The 20,811-nt window shown below is 42.5% G+C and overlaps 1 protein-coding gene across 1 annotated transcript in view; it reads right to left on the reverse strand.

Annotated features, from left to right (window-relative positions):
- Positions 1–14,150: 14,150 nt before the first annotated feature.
- Positions 14,151–20,811, reverse strand: part of LOC132820820 (NXPE family member 3-like) — a 44,248-nt gene continuing 37,587 nt past the window's right edge. Inside the window, exon 7 of the mRNA XM_060833152.1 lies at positions 14,151–14,761. Coding sequence (XP_060689135.1) covers positions 14,208–14,761 — 554 coding nt within the window. The 3' untranslated portion in view covers positions 14,151–14,207. The remainder of the gene's footprint in view (positions 14,762–20,811) is intronic.

Raw genomic sequence — 20,811 nt, forward strand, 5'->3', positions numbered from 1 at the left:
GCATATGGTGTTTTGGCTTTCATTAACAGGGGGATAGAGTTTAAGAGCCATGAAGTTTTGCTACAGGTCTATAAGTCCCTGGTGACACCACACTTGGAATATTGTATCCAGTTCTGGTCACCCTACTATAGGAAAGATACAGAGGCTTTGGAGAGGGTGCAAAGAAGGTGTACCAGGATGCTGCCTGGAATAGAGTGCTTGCCTTATGAAGAGAGGTTGACTGAGCTTGGACTTTTCTCTCTGGAGAGAAGGAGGAAAAGCGGTGACCTGATTGAGGTGTACAAAATAATGAGAGGCATGGATAGAGTCAATAGTCAGAGACTTTTCCCAGGGCAGGATTGACTGGCAAGAGAGGTCATAGTTTTAAGATATTAGGAGAGAGGTATAGAGAGGACATCTAGAGGAAGGTTCTTTACACAGAGAGTTGTGCATGCATGGAATGTGTTGCCAGCCGTGTTAGTGGAAGCAGAGTCATTGGGGACATTTAAGCGACTGCTGGACATGCACATGGATAGCAGTTAGTTGAGGGGTGCATAGTTTGAGTTATTTTATTTTACGTTAGGATTAATATTCGGCACAACATCATGGGCCAAAGGGCCTGTTCTGTGCTGTACTTTTCTATGTTCTATGTTCTATGTTCTATGTTTATAATCCTAAACCACGTACTGTGATGTAGTGATGATACTATAAGCATGTCTATTAAAGGTCTGCTGATAGACTGATGATGAGATGTAGCATAATATTCCTCTTTTTCGAAAAATAAAAGCTTATCCCATGGAGCATGGAGTGCCTGGAGTTACAGGTAGATTCACTATGGAGCATCCATGAGGCTGAGAATGTCATGGAAAGCATGTTTAGTCATTGGTCACGCCACTAGTAAGGGCTACACAATTTGTTTTAGAATTCCTACAGTGTAGAAACAGGCCATTTGGCCCAATAAGTCCAGACCGACCCTCTGAAGAGTAACCCACCCAGACCCATTCTCCTCCTGTTCCTCGGATGCTGCCTAACCTGCTGTACTTTTCCAGCACCACACTCTTGATCCATTCCCCTACCCTATTACTCTACATTTGCCCCTAACTAACGCACCTAACCTACACATCCCTGAACACTATGGGGTAATTTAGCATGGCCAATTCACCTAACCTGCACATCTCTGGATTGTGGAGGACACTGGAGCACCAGAGGATCCCTACGCAGACACAGGGAGAATGTGCAAACTCCACACAGATAATTGTCCGAGGCTGGAATCCAACCAGGTTCCCTGGCATTGTGAGTCAGCAGTGCTAATCACTGGACCACCATGCCACCCCGGTGGTCTGGGGTGATCATCAGGAAGACGTTAATTGTGGGCAGGCAGCCATTCCCCTCTCAAACAGGTTTACTGTTTATGATATTGTTGGGGCTGGGACAGACCACTCAGGGGAAAGCAGCAGCAGCAGCAGCAACCAGGTCAGTGACACTATGACTGCCATTGTTGTACAGCAGGGAGGGTCAAATTGTAGGTGAGCAATAGTGATAGGGAATTCTATAGTCGGGGCACAGAATAGTGTGTTGTCTCCCTAATGCCAGGGTTAAGGATGTCTCTAAGCAGGCACAGGATATTTTGAAACAGGAGGGTAAACAACCAGATGTTGTGGCCTATTTTGGTACTAATGACTTGGGCAGAAAGAGAGATCAGGTCCGACAAAGAGAATTTGGGGAGTTAGATAGGAAGCCTTTGACAAGGTTCCATATGGAAAACTGGTTAGTAAAGTTAGATTATATGGGATTCAGGGAAGGCTTGCTAATTGGATTCAAAAATAGCTTAATGGGAGGAGAAAGAAGTTGCTGGTGGAAGCCTGTGACTAGTGCTGTTCCACACAGATCGATGCTGAATCCACTGTTATTTCATTTATATATAAACAGTTTGGATGAGAAAATAGGAAAGCATGGTTAGTAAGTTTGTGGATGACACCAAAACTGTTGGCAGACAGTGAGGAAGGTTATCTAAGATTACAAAGGAATCTTGATCAATTGGGCAAATGCACAGAGGAGTGGCAGATGGAGTTTAATATAGATAAACGCGAGGTGTTGCACTTTGGTAAAGCAAACAAGAGCAGGATTTACACAGTTAACAGTAGGGTTCTGGGGAGTGCTGCAGAACAGAGAGATCTAGGGGTGCAGGTACATAGTTCGTTGAAAATTGTTTCACAGATAGACAGAGTGGTTACAAAGGAGTTCAGCACACTTGAATTCATTGCTCAGATCATAGAGTATAGGAGCTGGGAAGCCATATTGTGATTGTACAGGGTGTAGGTGAGGCCACCTTTTGAGTTCTGTGTACAGTTCTGGTCCCATGGTGGAGGAAGGATATTATAACAGAAAAAGATTGACAAGGATGTTACTGAGATTGAAGGGTTTGAATTAATTATAAGGAGAAGCTGGATAGGCCGAGACGTTTTTCACTAGAGTGTAGGAGGTTGAGGGAATCCTTAAAGAGTTTTATAAAATAATGAAAGGCACAAATAAGGTGAATAGCAAAGATCTTTTCCCTCAGCTTGGGGGATGAGAGGAGAAATATTTAAAAGGGACTTTAGAGGCAACGTTTTCACACACAGGGTGGTTCATATGTGGAATGAACTGCCAGAGGAAGTGGTAGATGCAGGTACAGTTACAGCATTTAAAAGGTACTTATGCAGACCATGGATAATAAAAAAAGGTTTAGAGGGATATGGGTCAAACCCAGGCAAATGGGACTAGACTTTGGGAACTTGGTCAGCATGCAAAGGGTCTGTTTTCATGTTGAATGACTCTGTAAGTTAAAAAGTGGGACTCGTCGGGTTGTTCTTGTTTTTTTTAATTTCATTGAGGTGTGGGCAGTGGGGTACGAATGTGGGTCCTTTACTGAGGACAGACTGTTCAGCCTAGGGTTCCCCTAGGGTTGTGCTGACCACCTGCTAGTGAGGCCAGAAATAGGAGGATAATACAGTTAAATGTATTAAAGCATCAGCCTTAGCTTTATCAATGATGTGCTAGGTTCTTCCTTCTTTGAAGATGAAGAAATTTGCCCAGCCTCCACCAGTGAATTGTTTAATTGTTCACCACCAATAATAATTGGATTTGGCAGGATTGCAGAGCTTAGATCCGATCCATCGGTTGTGGGATCACTCAACTCTATCTGTCATTTGCTGCTTATGTTGTTGGCATGCAAGTAATCCTGTTTGGTAGCTTCACTGGGTTTACATTTTTAGGTATGCCTTGTGCTGCTCCTTGCATGCCCTCCTGGACTCTCCATGGAACCTGAATTGTACCTCTGGCCTTATGTAATGGCTAAGTGGAGTCTATGCCAGGCTATGAGGTTGTAGATTGTGATGGAGTACAATTCTGCTGCTGTTGATGGCCCACAGTGCCTTATGGATGCCTGGTCTTGAGCTGCTAGATCTAATTGAAGTCTGTCCCATTTAACACAGTGATTGTGCTGCACAACATGATGAAGGGTATTCTCAATGTGAAGGCAGGACTTTGTCTCTGCAAATATTGTGCGATGGTCTCTCTTACTGACACGGTCATGGACAGATGCATTTGCAGCTGGCAGACTGGTAAGGGTGAGATCAAGAGTGTCTTTTCCTCTTGTTAGTTCCCTTGCCACCTGCATTAGACTCAGTTTAGCAGCTATGTCCTTTAGGACCTGACCAGTTCATTCAGTAATACTGCTGCCACACCATTCTTGGTGATGGATATTGAAGCCCCTCACCCAGAGTCCATTTTGTACCCTTATCATCCTCAGTGCTTTCTCCAAGTGTTGTTCAACATGGAGGATTACTGATTCATCAGCTGAGTGAAGATGGTACGTGGTAAGCAGTAGGACGTTTCCTTGACAATGTTTAACCTGAAGCCATGGAAACCAGAGTCCATGGATGTTAAGAATATCCTCCGCCACCTCTGCTGGCTCTCTCCTGTCAGCGGAACAGGACAACTCCTGGGATCCTGGTAATGGTGCCTAGGACATTGTCCATAAGATATGATTCTGTGAATATGATTATCTCAGGCTGTTGCTTAACTAGTCCGTGAGACAGCTCTCCCCAGTTTGGCACTAGGAGGACTTTACAGAGTCAACAAGACTATTTCTGCCATTGTCCTTTCTGGTGCCTAAGTCAATGCCAGGTGATCTGTCCAGTTTCATTTCTTTGAGACTTTATAATAATTCATACACCTGAATGGTTTGCTCAGCCATTTCAGAGGGCAATTGAGAGTCAACCACATTGTTGTGGGTCTAAAGTCACATGTAGGCCAGATCAGGTGAGAATGGCAGATGTCCTTCCCTGAAGGACATTAGTGAATCAGATGGATTTTTCCCAACAATTGGCAATGGTTTCATGGCCATCAGTAGATTTTTAATTCCAGAATTTTTTTTAAAAATTGAATTCAAATTCCACCATTGACTGTGATATAATTCAAACCCAGGTCTCCAGGACATTAGTTGAGTTCCTGGTTTAATAGGCTAGTGATAGCTATCACCCCCACCCCACCCCCTCCCCAAACCCCCAATAAATGCCTTCATCAGTAATGGCATTGAGTGTAACAGTTGGCAAGTTAAGCTGCAATTGAACAGGCCACATTTGAATTTCTGGTCACCATACTACAGGAAAAATTCTAGTTCCAAAGACAAAGCCAGATTCCATAAAAAAAACACAAGTAATCAATAAGATGCTACAAAACCACAGCAGTGGCTACAAGGGATGAGTTAAGAAGGTGCACAAATGCCAACGTATCAAATAAGATTCAGAGTCACCCAAGCAAAAGGTAAATCTCAGAAGCAGACCAAACTTTCCATATCATTAAACTGACTCATCGTGCCAATGCTCAGAGGCAATCAAAAACTTTGACAACCATTAGCATCATATGTCCTGAAAAAGCAGGACACCGCACATAAAAAGCTAAAATCTAACTTGGGAGGCAGTATCAGCATATTATCAGTATGCATCCTAAAGGACCTGTAGCTAAGCAAGTGTCACTCTATGTCCCTGTTTCGGAAAGATCATCTCACAGGATATAATAGATAACCAATTCTGTGCGTTGGAAGAAATATACTGCAGTGTCAAAATGCAAGATCCTCTTGGCTTCCTTAACTCCTCTACCTCTTAGTTACTAACAGTCCACCAGTGATTATTGACCAATGTCAATGTAGTTTCAATTCATAAGATTCAAATGACATCCACTGGCATGGATCAGACCACATGGGTTGTAATTGAATCAATCAATAATCTACAAGGGTTTGACTTTGAAGTGTACAATGCATGTACTAGGATGATTACATCGGATTCATTGAGCAGATTACACATCCCATACAAGTAGCAAGATATCCCTTTTAATCCACAGTTGATGCTCTGGACAAGGTTAATCAGTTACCCATTGGCCAAAGCCAGTGTGAACAGATACATCTAGGAATGTCGGACAATTCTACAGAAGTGCCTGAAACGTATTGGTCATTTTGGTCAAACATAAGTGAACTTGGTATATCACAAGTCGTTTTCAAAGGCAAATATGCTTTAACACAAAATGTCTAATGCAAAGTTTTCATCTCCATGTTGTACGAAGCATGAGGAGAAACAATCCCAGGGCAGTGTCCGGCTCGGGGGCAAGCAATCCCAGAGCAGTGTCCGGCTCGGGGGGAAGCAATCCCAGAGTTGTGCCTGGCTTGGGGGGAGCAATCCCGGAGCAGTGCCTGGCTTGAGGAGAAGCAATCCCAGAGCAGTGCCTGGCTTGGGGAGAGCAATCCCAGAGCAATGCCCACTTAGGGGGAGCAATCCCAGAATAGTGCCCACTTAGGGGAGAGCAATCCCAGAGCAGTGCCCGGCTTGGGGGGAGCAATCCCAGAGCAGTGCCCGGCTTGGGGGAAGCAATCCCAGAGCAGTGCCTGGCTTGGGGAGAGCAATCCCAGAGCAATGCCCACTTAGGGGGAGCAATCCCAGAATAGTGCCCACTTAGGGGAGAGCAATCCCAGAGCAGTGCCCGGCTTGGGGGGAGCAATCCCAGAGCAGTGCCCGGCTTGGGGGAAGCAATCCCAGAGCAGTGCCCGGCTTGGGGAGAGCAATCCCAGAGCAATGCCCACTTAGGGGGAGCAATCCCAGAATAGTGCCCACTTAGGGGAGAGCAATCCCAGAGCAGTGCCCGGCTTGGGGGGAGCAATCCCAGAGCAGTGCCCGGCTTGGGGGGAGCAATCCCAGAGCAGTGCCCGGCTTGGGGGAAGCAATCCCAAAGCAGTGCCTGGCTTGGGGAGAAACAATCCCAGAGCAGTGCCCGGCTTGGGGGGGAAGCAAGCCCGGAGCAGCGTCCGACAGGGTGGGGATGCAGTCCCGAGAAGTGGCCGGCATGGTGGCGGGGAAAGCAATCCCGGAGCAGCATCCGAATAGGAAGAAGCAGTCCTGGGTGGATAACAATGCAGGGAGGGAGTCCTGGGTGCAGACTGGAGTGGGGAAGCAGTCCCGGAGGAAACTTACCCTGGAGAAGCTGAGAGCCAGAACGGAGCGGACTGGAGACTTGGAGCAAAGTGGGAGACGGTTGTTGGACTGAGCTCTGGCACAAGTAGAACAGACCATGTGTGGAAGCACCTGCCCTCAGCTACTGCAATGTAACGTTTATTTGAAATGTTTTTTAACTGACTGTAAGTTCAATCCTTTAACCATGTCTTATTTCTAACTTGTTCTTTGAACACAGTACAGTAATGCAACTACTTTTCTTTTTATTCCTCATTTGTATCTAAGATTTGCACCTACATACTTGTACCTAAGATGGTGCCAATAAGAGGTGACATTGTGAAATGTTTCACTGTATTGGATGCCAAACACCATTCTCTGTAAATTTAATGTTCATCAGTCAGAAATTTGTTCTGTAAAACAAAATGGAATATTAATTATTAAAATGCTTCAGTTGTGCTGTGTCTTTCCAGCATCCTTTTCCTTTTACATCCAAGTGAACATTATCATAATTACCTTGTCTGGTCCCACCCACCTACATTCAAGTTTTAAACTCCCATCTTTAGCTTGATCCGCTTTCACATCTGCCTTTCGATCATACAGAAATAGCTGACCTCTAATCTTTTGTAACACATGCAGCTGTTTGTTCTGCTTTCTCAAATCATTTAATCCTTTCACTTCTGGGTTCTGCTTCATCGTTACCAGTTACAATATTCCCTCGCAATCTCCTCCCCTTTTCATTGTCAACTTAAGTGGAGTTAATCCACTCGCCCCTGATGAGACTGGGCATTGCCCTCAGTCCCATCAGGAAATTAAATCACCCTCTCGTCTCTTGTATAGCATTTAGCTAATACTTTCTCCAATATCATATTCATTTGTTCTGTCATTTCTGAGCTCTGTGGTGAGTAGGGGATGTGAAATATTATTTGATTTTCAGCAATTTATAAACATGATAAAAACAGAAAGGTTAATGAGTAGGCCATCTACCCGCTCTTAAACCTGCTACAAGCCTCAACTTCTTGATATTACAAAAACCTATTGTCCATTTCTTCACATATTTTCTGCGATCTATCCTCCACAACCCTCTGGGGTAGGGAATTCCAGACATTTACTGATCTCTGAGAGAAGAAATTCCCTCGAGTTTCAGTTTTTAATGTGTTCCCTTATTCTGTAACTTTGTCCCCTAGTTCAAGACTGTCCTACAAGTGGAACCATCAATTCTGTCATCCAGCATTTGTACATCCTTATGGCGAAGGTACATCCTTTCCTTCCCCTTCTGTAACACTTTGTAAAGGTACCACATCTATTTCCTCCTGACCAATTGCTGCTGCTACTACTACGTGATGCTCAGAGCCTGTTACAACTGCCTTCATAATTTCCTCAACTACCCATCAGTCTGTTCCCTTCTCATGTGCTTTAACCGTTATCACTGCTGTCTTTATTGTTAGTGTCACAGAGTCATTCAATCATAGAGTTGTACAGCGCAGAAACAGACTCTTTGGTCAAATTCGTCCATGCTGATCAAATATTTTAAACTAATCTAGTCTCATTTGCCAACATTTGGCCCATATCCCTTTAAACCCTTCCCATTCATGTACCTATCCAAATGTCACAATTGTAATAGTCTCCTCCATTTCCTCTGGCAGCTCATTCCATACACGCACCATTCTCTGCAAGATACAATGTCCCTTATGTCTCTTCTATATCTTTCCCCTCTCACTTTAAACTAAAGTCCTCTGGTATTAGACTGCTCTATTCTAGGGAAAAGACCTGGCTATTCCCCCTATCCATGCCTCTCACGATTTTATTAACCTCTATAATGTCATGCCTCAGCCTCATCCTTCCAATGCTCCTTGGAAAATAGCCCCAGCCTCTCCGTTACTCAAAACCTCCAACCACCTCAAAATCCTAGTAAATGTTGCCTGCAATTGAATTAACCTTGACTGCCGTTTGAGGAAGACTGTTCCAAATCTCCACACTCTTTCCATATTGAAGTGCTTTCTAACATATCTCCTGAATGGCCTGGCCCTAATTCTGACATTATACCCCTGATTCCCGAATCTTCAACCAGAGGAAATAGTTAATCTTTATCTATCTTGCCATTGGAGGCAGTTCAGTGAAGTTCACTCGGATGATCCCTGGTATGGAGGGACTGTCTAATGAGTAAAGACTAAACAGTTGGGACTCTACTCATTGACATTTAAAAGAATGAGAGGTGATCTAATTGAAACATAGGGGATTCTTATAGGGCTTGCTTGGCAGGGTAAATGTTGAGAGGATGTTTTCCCTTGTGGATGAGTCTAGGACCAGATGGCGTCATCTCAGAATAAAGGGGCGCCAATTTAAAACCGAGATGAGGAAGTATTTCTTCTCTCAGAGGGTTGAGGAGTTTTGGAATGCATTGCCACAAAGCGCTGTGGGGACAGAGTTCCTGTTTATATTTGAGGCTGCGATAGATAGATTCTTGAATGTAGTAAAATCAAGGATAATGAGAAAACCACAGGAAAGGGAATGTGAGGAACATCGGATCAACTATGAATGGCAGAGCAGGCTCGAGAGACCAAACAAGTGAAAGTGAGGATTGCAGATCCTGGAGATCAGAGTGAAGCTGGAACAGCACAACAGGTCAGGCAGCATCCGAGGAGCAGGGAAATCGATGTTTCAGGCAAAAGCCCTTCATCAGGAATAAGGCCTTTGGGCATAAACCCACATACCAAGTGATAATATGTAAATAAGATTCTCCCTTCTGTTATAAGTTTGACACCAATTTGCTTCAGCTTTGTTGAACTTTATTTCCCAGTGTACAGTAAGAGATTCTCACGAAATTTCAACATAAGTAACCAATAGGCTTACATTGCAGGGTATACTTTTGCAAGAAAATATATCTTACTAATCATGTCTCTGAGCAAGGGACTGGGAGTTCCTTTCCCAAATGCTACATAATAGCACTGCAAAAATTGGGTGTGCCTGGATTGGAACATCTGCTGTGATATCTATCAATGTCAAATAATGTGCTGGCAACCGATCATTCTTCAGGCCCACAAATCACCAGTTGCCACTTGGAAGGGATTCTGGCCAGAGGAAAGGGCTGCAGAAGACAACGAGGAATGATGCAACCATAACCCACCATGAGTTAATATTATCAGCAGAAAAGGAGACAGAAATTGTGTGATCATTTTAAAATGGCAACTGAGATTGGAGTATCCATTTACATATTCATAAATATTTGAACATCTGAGTTTCAGATAACAAACAGCAGAATTCACCTTTCAGATAATTCCAATGTACTCTCACAAGTTCATATTCAGCTACCAGTAGATTCATAAATTTCAATACTGTCTGAAACAGGTCAGGATGAAAGAAAGTAGCACAATGCCATTAAAGTATGCAGTGTAATAATGTCATTATTCAATGGTCACACAATTGCACTACAATAGCTGTCTTATGCAACAGATTCTGGTTGGTATGTACTACCATGAAGAATACAGCAAGGTAGTTAAAATCAAATCAAGCAGTTCTGATTGATCAAAGATTACCAAAACCCCCAGGCACTTTTTAGTTGCAACATATGACATACTTGTACAAGTCCTTTCTGTTTGTAAAGTATGGGGCTTGTTAATTATGTACTGGGAACAATCCAGACATTAATATCTTCAAGGTCCTACTTTTTAATTATCTGCTCTAGTTCATGAAAATCGCATCATATGACCTCAATATCTGTCCTCTTTATGTCATTGGCACCAAGGTGTAATGCAATCACTGGATCACTCCCTTCATGTGTGGAATATTCGCCTCCCAGTGATTGCCTCTACATAAGATCACAAGATTTAGGAGCAGGAGTAGGCAATTCAGCCACTTGAGCCTGTTCCACTATTTGATATGATTATGCCTGATCTCAGGTCAGCCTCAACTCTTTTTTTCCAGCCTGCTTTCCATAACTCTTCAATGCATTATTAATTAACAATCTATCTCCTCCTTGACTTTACTCAATGTCTCTAGGGTAATAAATGCAATGGATTCATGAACGTTTGAGCGAAGTAATTTCTCCCTCTCTCTGTTTTAAATCTGCTCTTATCCGAAAACTATGACCTCACATTCATGATTGCCCCACAGAAGGAAACATCCTTTTTACATCTGTTTCGTCAATTCCTTTCACTATCTTACTTACATCAATTAGATCTCATCTTATTCTTATAAAATTCAAATAATATAGGCCTAAACTGTTCAATCTATCTTCAAGTCTGGAATCAATCCAGTGAATCTCCTCTGAAATGTCTTCAACATCCATTAAATCATCCCTCATAGTGAAGGAGATGTTTGGTATGATATTTTATTATTGGTCAGAGTATTGAGTACAGGAGCTGGGAGGTCATGTTGTGGCTGTACAGGACATTGGTTAGGCCGCTGTTGGAATATTGCGTGCAATTCTGGTTTCCTTCCTATGGGAAAGACGTTGTGAAACTTGAAAGAGTTCAGAAAAGATTTGCAAGGATGTTGCCAGGGTTGGAGGATTTGAGCTATCGGGAGAGGCTGAACAGGCTGGGGCTGTTTTCTCTGGAGGTTGAGGAGTGACCTTAAAGAGATTTACAAAATCATGAGGGGCATGGATAGGATAAATAGACAAAGTCTTTTCCCTGGGGTTGGGGAGTCCAGAACTAAAGTGCATAGGTTTAGGGTGAGAGGGGAAAGATACAAAAGATACCTAAGGGGCAACTTTTTCACAGAGGGTGGTATGTGTACGGAATGAGCTGCCAGAGGAAGTGGTGGAGGCTGGTACAATTGCAACATTTAAAAGGCATTTGGATGGGTATATGAATAGGAAGGGTTTGGAGGGCTATGGGCCGGGTGCTGGCAGATGGGACTCGATTGGGTTGGGATATCTGGTCGGCATGGATGGGTTGGACTGAAGGGTCTGTTTCCATGCTATACATCTCTATGACTTTAAGCGAGGGACAGAAATAGTACTCACTACTGTAAATCTGAGTTCCCTAATGCCTTCTCCAGTTACAGCAACACTTCCCTACTTTCACACTTTTAGTCTTTACCAATAAATGGGAGAAAGTGAGGACTGCAGATGCAAGAAATCAGTGTCGAGAATGTGGTGCTGGAAAAGCACAGTTGGTCAGGCGGCATGCGAGGAGCAGAAGTGATATTTCGAGCATAAACCCTTCACCAGGAACGAGGCAGCCTCATTCTTGGTGAAGGATTTATGTCCAAAACTTCAATTCTCTTGCTCCTCAGATATTGCCTAACCCTCTGTGCTTTTCCAGCACCACACTCCCGACTCTTTACCAATAAATGCCAAGATTCCATTTGTTTATATTTGCTAAACTTGCATACTAGTTTTCTGCGATTCATGTACAAGGACAGCCAGATCCTGCAGCGCTTTAGCACTATTACATTTCTCTCAATTTACATACTCGGTTGCCTTCTGAATCTTCAGCTTCCCTCACCTTCTGAATGAAGGTGCTATATTAGAAATCTTCCAATCCACAAAGCTTTCCCATGCCCAGGAAATTTTGGAGTTTTGTAAACAATGGATCACTAATCTCTGTTGCCACTTCCTTGAAGACCTTGGGATGTCGGTCATCAGGCCCTGGGAACTTGCCTCCTTTAATTCCAATAGTTTGCTCAGTACGTTTTTTTCCCCTAGTGATGATAATCGGTCTAAGCTCCTCCCTTCCTATCGCCTCTGCATTACCTGTTATTATTAGGATGGTACTTGTGTCCTTCACTGTGGAAACTGAAGTAAAATATTGATTTACCGGCTCCATTATTTCTGTGCTCCCCACTATTCACTCCTCAGTCTTTGCTAGCAAGGGACCAGCTACACTCTTCCTTTTTATACATTCATAAAGCTTTTCCTGTTTTTATATTTTGCACTGGTTTTATTTCAGATTTAGATCTTTTCAGATTTTTGGTGTCACGTATACTTAAGTACAGGAGTACAGCGAAAAGTGTACACATGGTGCCAACTTGGGTACCAAAGTACAAAGAAAAGCCTCAGGTAGTAAGAGAAATGGGAATTAAAAAGTTAAGCATTACATATTACTAAAAAATACAAAGCACAAAAGGTAACTTTGGTTAATCTTTAAAACCTCCCCAACCTTCCAGTCTGCCACTCATCTTTGCACAGTGGCATGCCTTAGTTTTTAGACTTTATATTATCCTTAATGCTCTTGTTTAGCATTAATACTTGTTGTGACTCTTATAATCTTCCTTCTTTCTGAAACATATCTCAGCATGGATGTCATGATTTGGAGATGCCAGTGTTGGACTAGGGTGTACAAAGTTAAAAATCACAAAATACCAGGTTATAGTCCAACTGGTTTATTTGGAAACACTAGCTTTCAGAGCACTGTTCTTTCATCAGGACCACCTGCTGAAGAAGCAGCGCTCCAAAAAGTAGTGCTTTCAAATAAACCTGTTGAACTATAACCTGGTGTTGTGTGATTTTTAACTTTCAGCACGGAGCAACTGAATATCACCAACTGTCCTATCTTTTTGTCTTCCCAGCCAGGCTACTAGGTCAGCTCTATCCCTATGCCTAAGTAATCACCTTTATTTAACTCCAAGTCTTCAGTGTGGGACTTGTTTCTTATTCTACCATGTTCTGATGCCTCTTCCCAAGAGGATCCTTTACGATGAGATAAGTCATTAATCCCACCTCATTACGCAATACCAAACTCAGAATAGTCTGCTCCCTGGTTGTTATTCGGAGGAAGATGTTGTGGAACCAATCTCTAATACATTTAATGAGCTCTCCCTTGAGGCTATCCTTGCTAATTTGATTAATCTAATTCTACCTAATACAGTTTACCTTGACATCAGGGAAACAATACACCATGCAGGACTCGTGACAATTGTAAGGAGAGAAACTAGAGGAGTTCACCTGATATTCACCAGATTTTAGAAGAATTGGGGGCGGAGGGAATGAATCTTCAAGAAATCTATAAAATCCAAACAGGACAAACTTAGGAATGAATCTCCCAATGCATGGGACTCCAAAACCAACAGTCAGATTCTAAAGACTGAAACAAGATTTTTTTTCCCCACCTGGTCTGATAAACCCTTGGAATTCTCAGCAACAGAAATTGGCTGAATCTAAAACAGAGTTAGATTAGTTCTCAGGGTTAAAGGATTCAAAGGTTATGTGGAAAGCCTAAGTTTAAGGTACTGTGTTGGTTGATCAAACATGATCATATTGAACAGCAAAACAGGCTCAGAGGCCTGCTCCTATTTTCTATGTTTTTTATCTCCCAACTGCATGTCTACTCTTCATTGTTCCCTTCTTTGTGGCGCCTTTCCTATTGTGGACTGCACATTTTTCAATGGATTCCTTCCTCACCCTCTGTATCTGGCATGTTCTTCATTTACCCAAGGAAAATTCCCACTGATAAAAAGGAAGACTGTGTTTGCTACAATCCTATCCATAATACAGTACTTAATGTTGCTTTGGAAAAATTCTCTGTTACACAGCAAACAGTTTGTTTGAGTTACATTTCTTCAGTAAAAATGGAAGTTTTGAATGCAAAAGTAAAATACTATTTGGCTCCAACCATAATGAATACACCCACACATTAAATAATTTTAAAATTATTCTTGTTTAAAAATGTGTTCTCATCCATGTTAGAAAATGCATATTAATTTAAGGCAAGTATATAAATCTAAGTTTTCTGATATCACAGATTTTGAATCCCACGGTAACTAAAACCTGTTTAGAACAGATTTAATACATAATTTATTTCTTTATTTATTTCCAGAAGAACACACATATGAAAGAAGTACATCTATTTCATTTTTTACAATGATTCGCTCAGGGTGTAAGTTATGTGGCAAGTAATGTGCTATCGTCATTTCCCAGGCATCTACAAATGCCACATTGATGCCTGTGAACATCTTTCTCATTATGATATCAAGCTGGTAGGAGTACCAGTCACTGTTATACAGACTGACATCTCCTGGAAGGGCCTGCACATTGGCAGTCTTCAAAACAACCACTGTTTCGGGACTCCTCCCTTTTAACTGCAAAATTGACCTGCGGATATTCTGTAGTCTTCTGATGTAAACTTCCACTGGAAAAGTGCTGAAATGAGACCATAAGGTGATAGCTATGACCGTACCCTTTCCTCCTTTAATTTCATCCAGTTCATTTGCAATGTAGTGTAGGTCCTGGCTCGAAACAGTGTTGAATCGGATTGGTGGGCCATGAGGATGATATTCTACCAGGATATTGTGTTCCAAATCCACAGCAAGATGAGGGCCTATGTTTTTTGGATTGTGAAGATCAAATATCTTGAGACCTAAAACAGAATAAAATTGGTTGAAATGCAATGCCACAATATTGTTGACGTTAATAGATCTAAACTAGGAAGGGTAGAGAATTTCAAAGAGACCACTCAAATGCAGCAAGATTTAAGCATGCTCATCTCATGAGTGAGAGACATAATTGTAATGTGATATCTTACAACAAGCACAGACCAGCTGACAAATAATCATGCACCAATATCCCACTAGTTTACTTCAATCTGTTAATCACTTATTCTTCTTTTACGTACAGGACATTGGCGAGGCCACATCTGGAATACTATGTTCAACTCTGGCTTACATGTTAAAAGGAAGGATGTTGTGCAAAATTTACAAGGATGTTGCCAGGTTTGTAGGGTCAGAACTTTAGGAGAGTCTAAATAAGCTGGGGCTACTTTTCCGAGAGCATCGGCGGCTGAGAGGTGATCTGAGAGGTTTATAATATTATGAGGAGCATGGATAGGGTGAATAGTCTGTCTTTTCCCCAGTGTAGGAGAGTGCAAAAGTAGAGGGCAGAGGTTTAAGGTGAGAGGGGAAAGATTTAAATGGGACCTATATTTTTCACACAGAGGGTGGTGTGTGTATGGAATAAGCTGCCAGAGGTGGTACTGGAGGTGCGAACCATTACAAAATTTAAAAGGCATTTGGATGAGTCTACGAACAGGAAGGACTTGGAGGGATATGGGCCAAATGCTGACAAATGGGACCAGGTTAATGTAGAATATCTGATTAGCATGGACAAGTTTGATTGAAGGGGCTGTTTCCATGCTGTACATCTCTATGACTACGTTTCTTCATCTTAAACTGATGCACAGAACTAGACCAGCCCGACTGCTTTCCTAGTTGCAATGCGCTGCCAATGCTAGCTCAGTTGTCTGGGCAGCTGCTTCATACTGAAAAATGTGTTGCTGGAAAAGCGCAGCAGGAATGATTCCTGAAGAAGGGCTGATTCCCAAAACGTCGATTCTCCAGCTCCTTGGATGCTGCCTGACCTGCTGCGCTTTTCCAGCAAAACATTTTTCAGCTCTGATCTGCAGTCCTCACTTTCTCCTAGCTGCTTTGTACTACAGAGTGATGCTAGAAGCATGGATTCTATCCCTGAGAAAAGCAGCAATTGCTGGATAAGCTCAGCAGAGAGAAATCATGGTTAACATTTTGGTTTAAGTGACTCTTCTCAGAACAATTCCTGAACTGGCTGAGGTGATCATGAGGGCTCTCCTTCTCAATCTCTCCCTTTGCCTGAGGCATGGGGGTGGTTTAAGCTCAGGGTCACCAGGTGTCTCTCTGTAATGAGAGCGCAACCCCATCGTCCTGTAGGACTACAATTATCTTACTTGGTATTAGTTAGGCACAGTGGACTATGAAATTCAATTGCCTCATTCCTGATGCAGGGCTTATGGCCGAAACATTGATTCTCCTGTTCCTCAGATGCTGCCTGACCGGCTGTGCTTTCCCAGCACCACATTCTCGACTAAGAAATTCAATGTTACTGATGTCGTCTGAAACATTTTCTATCAGTTGATCACAGTTAACAAAGACTGTCTCCTTTCCTGCAACTAACACAACTTCTTCACACCTTAATTCCTTTAGTCCCTGTTTGTTCATCTGTTTGCCTTGCTGCTCCTACTATTTTATTTTGTATTCCACTTCTTACACTTTTTTGTTATTTCTATTTCAAGCCATCTTCTAAACAATCATCTTCCTGCTTTTCTTTCCTTTCATCTTGGATAATGTGATATTTATGAAAGAAATGCACATGCTGAATCATTTTTAAAACCCCAGGCAGTACAACAAAATGGCTGACAACATCGAATGGATCAGATGTTGATGTCTGGTCCAATCAGGAAGAGGACAATATTGGATGGGGAAGAGAAATAGTATCCCAAGAGCTACAGCCACTCATATCATTGAGGGAAATTAGAAGCTTGAGCTGGGAGGACAGACATTGCACAGAATGAGACTGAGGATTCAAGGTTTTCACTTAGTGACAGAACAAACATCTGGCCCTATCGAGATGAATCAGAACAATCACTACAATTGCTTCAGACATGGGGACCCTCTGCAAAGATTTACAGGTAAAAACAGAAGCTCAGGCCTGTTATTGGAAAGAAGGGAGGGAGGTTGAAGCTAGGTCTGGAACCTAGGAACATGGCGAAGAAACAGTGAGGTGGCAAATTCTGGGATACTGAGCTGTAGAATCGTAAGATATGTAACCATGAATGAAACGGTCAGAAACATTTTTAACTGAATAATTAGATTAATCATACTGCTGTCTCTGTTCAGTGCACCACACACCCTTAAGGAATCCATTACAGTTAGGGTGCAGGTTGAACATTCACATATATGACCCACCTGCCAAAGATGCCAATCTCTCACAGTCACTTGTCAGAGTTTCCACATCTCCAGTTATTCTTCAACCTCAAATACATTAGCCTACACATAACGCTAGATAATCATTGTTGATTTACCTTCGATGCCACAGCATAAGAACATATACAGCAAAACAGAACCAAAGCAGCAAACCCTAAATCCTGCACGAGAGATGGTGCTTCACATTGTGGGGCAGGCTCCAACCACACTCTAGCATAAATAGCATCACAGAACACTAGAGAGGTCAGAATGATACTGCCTTGTGCCCATTCCCACTTCCCAATAAACCTTGCACTGCTACTTAGCATGAAGTGCATTATGGAGATCTTGCTTTCCATCTACTCTCACGACAATCCCTCTGCCCCCAGTGATCTGCTTTCAGATATTAAAGAACAGAAACCCAGAGAATAGACCAGGAGTAGGCCAATCAGCTCCACCATTCATCTGACTGTGGCTGATCATCCATCTCAGTAGCCTCTTTCCACTTCTCCCCATGTTCTTTGATCCCTTTGGCTCCAAGTGCTACATTCAACTCCTCTCGAAATCACATGACACTTTAGCCTCAACTGCTTCCTGTGGTCGGGAATTCCACAGGCTCACCATTCCCCAGATGAAGAAATATTTCATCTCCATCCTAAATGGTCTACCCACAGCCTCAGATTGTGACCTCTGGTTCTGGATTCCAACAGCAACATCTTTCCTGCATCCATCCTGGATAGTCTAGTTAAAATTTTAAAAGATTTCTAGGAGATACACCTCATTGTTCTAAACTCCAGTGAGTATCAGAGGTGGCACGGTGGCTCAGTGGTTAGCACTGCTGCCTCACAGCACCAGGATCCCAGGTTCAATTCCTCTGTTCCATTACACACCTTAAGGTCCTACCATTCACCATGAAACTCCTACCATGATTTGAGGTTCCAACAGACAAGACCTTTCACTTGTCTAGATTAAACTTCATTTGCCATTTCTTGGCGCCGTTCCCCAGCTGATCAAGGTCCTGCTGATAACCTTCCTCACGGTCCAAGATACCACCTATTTTAATGTCATCAGCAAACTTACTAATCATGCCTTGTCCATTCTCATCCAAATCATTGATATAGATAACAAGCAACAATGGGCCCAGCACTGACCGCTGACGCACTGCACTAGCCACATGCCTCCAGTCCAACAAGCATCCTTCCACTATTACCCTTTGCTTCCTACAATCAAGCCAATTGTGTATCCAATTTGCCAGCTTGTCCTGGATTCCATACGACCTAACCTTCCAAAGCAGCCTACCATGTGAAACTTGCTGAAATCCATATAGACTCCATCTGCTGCCCTTACCTTGTCAACCTTCCTGGTCACTTCAAAGAACTTTAACAAATTTGTGAGGCATGATCTCCCACTCTCAAATTCATGCTGACTACTCCTAACCAAACCCTGTTTTTCCAAACGCATTTATATCTTATCCTTCAAGATCTGTGGTGAGTAAGTTACTTGAGAAGATTCTAAGATTACTGGTCCATAGTTCCCAGAGTTTTCTTTGCACCTCTTCTTGAATAATGGCAGAACACTCACTACCCTCCAGTCTTCCAGGACATCATCCATGGCTAGCAATGATGCAAAAAAAATCAGCCAGATCCCCTGCAATTTCTTCTCTCATCTCTTGCATATATCTGGTCAGGACCAGGAGATTGATCCACCTTCATCCATTCTAATATATCAACACCTGCTCTAGTGTGATATGGGCTGTCCCCAAGATATCACCACTAACTTTCCCAAGTTCCCAGGTCTTCATGTCTTTCTCTGTAGTAAACACAGTCTCATCAAAGTACTGTATAATTACAACATGACATCCATGTCGCCCTACTCAAATCATTGCACTATGAAGTCCACTATCATTTGCAATTTTACTGCCTACTGCACCTGCATACTTACCCTCAGCAACTGGTACATGAGAACACCTAATTCCTTTGCTCCTATGACACCCAGATCTCATTGCACATCCCCCCCTCTCAACTTATGGCCATTCAGATAACAACATGCCTTCATGTTTTTTTCTCCCAAAGTGGATAACCTCACATTTATTCATAATATACTGCATCTGCCACACATTTGCCCATTCCTTCAGCTTGTCCAAATCAAAGTGAAGCATCTCCGCATCCTCCTCAAAACTCACCTTCCTAATCAGCTTTGTGTCATTGCCACCTTGGTGATATTACATTTAGTTCCGTCATCTGTGAACAGCTGGATCCTAGCACTGATCCCTGCAGTACCCCACTCTCTGTCATTGGAAAAAGTCCTATTTATTCCTACTGTTTGTTTCCTGCTGCCATCCAGTTGCTATCTATCTCAATACACTATCCCTAATCTAATATGTGCTTTCATTTTACATGCTAATCTCTGTCAAAAACCTTCTGAAAGTCTAAATAAAACATATCATCTGGCTCCACTTCATGAACTTTAAATGTTTATCCTGAAAAAATCCTGAGAGATAGGTCAAAAATGCCTCCTTTTCATGCTGACTCTTTCGGATCATGTCACTGCTTTCCATAGGCTCAACAACTAAATCTTTTTTCAATGGTATTAAGCTGATTCGTCTACAATACCTAGATTTCTCTCTGCCTCCTTTCTTAAATTAGAGGGTAACTGATGTAACCCCCCCAAAATCTGTAGGAACTGTTCCAGAGTCTACAGAAACTGGAAAATGCCCATCAGTGCATTTGTTGTCAGGCCTTGGGGATTTATCGGTCTTCAATTACTCCAAAACCATTTCCCTATAAATACTGATTTACTTCAATTTCTCCCTCACACAAAACCATGCTTTCTCCAACATTTCTGATATTACTTTTGATGATCCATTCTGAACACAGAACCAAAGTTTCTATTTTGCTTTCCATTACAAAATTTCCCTCTATGGGACCTACATTTGTCTCCAATCTTTTTTTTTCTCTTCACCTCTAGAAACTGTTCTAGAGTTGATGAAGACTGACAGAAGTTAACAGTGCACTGCTGATGAAGAACCATCATTTGATCCAGCACCTACAGTAATGAGTGTAAATATTGGCATTCTAGAGGCCAGCATAGAATCAAGAAAGGCACATGGTGAATTAATAAGGGTCAACAGACAGCAGTCAACCACAGAGAAAAAAAACCTCTCATCTGCTAGCTCACCAGAGTGTGAGGCCAATATGTTCTAGACTCAAAAAAACTTTTACTCTGTTTCTCGCTCCACAAATGTTGCCAGACCAAGTGAGTTTCTCCAGCATTTTTAGGTGTCTAAGATTTCCAGCATCCACAGTATTTTCTTTTTAATTTAACAGATCATAGAACAATACAGCGCAGATCAGGCCTTTTGGCCTTCAATGTTGCGCTGACCTGTGAACTATTCTCAGCTCGTCCCCCTACACTATCCCATCATCCATATACTTATTCAAGAATTGTTTAAAGCTCCCTAACGTGGCTGAGTTCACTACATTGGCAGGTAGGGCATTCCACGCCCTTACCACTCTGAGTAAAGTACCTGCCTCTGACACCAGTCTTAAATCGATCACCCCTCATTTTGTAGGTGTACCCCGTCGTACAAGCTGACATCATCATCCTAGGAAAAAGACTTACACTATCTACCCTCTCAAATCCTCTGATCATCTTGTATGTCTCTATCAAATCCCCTCTTACCCACCTTCTTTCCAAT

This window comes from Hemiscyllium ocellatum, chromosome 12 (genome assembly GCF_020745735.1).
Source record: "Hemiscyllium ocellatum isolate sHemOce1 chromosome 12, sHemOce1.pat.X.cur, whole genome shotgun sequence".
Classification (NCBI taxonomy): domain Eukaryota; kingdom Metazoa; phylum Chordata; class Chondrichthyes; order Orectolobiformes; family Hemiscylliidae; genus Hemiscyllium; species Hemiscyllium ocellatum.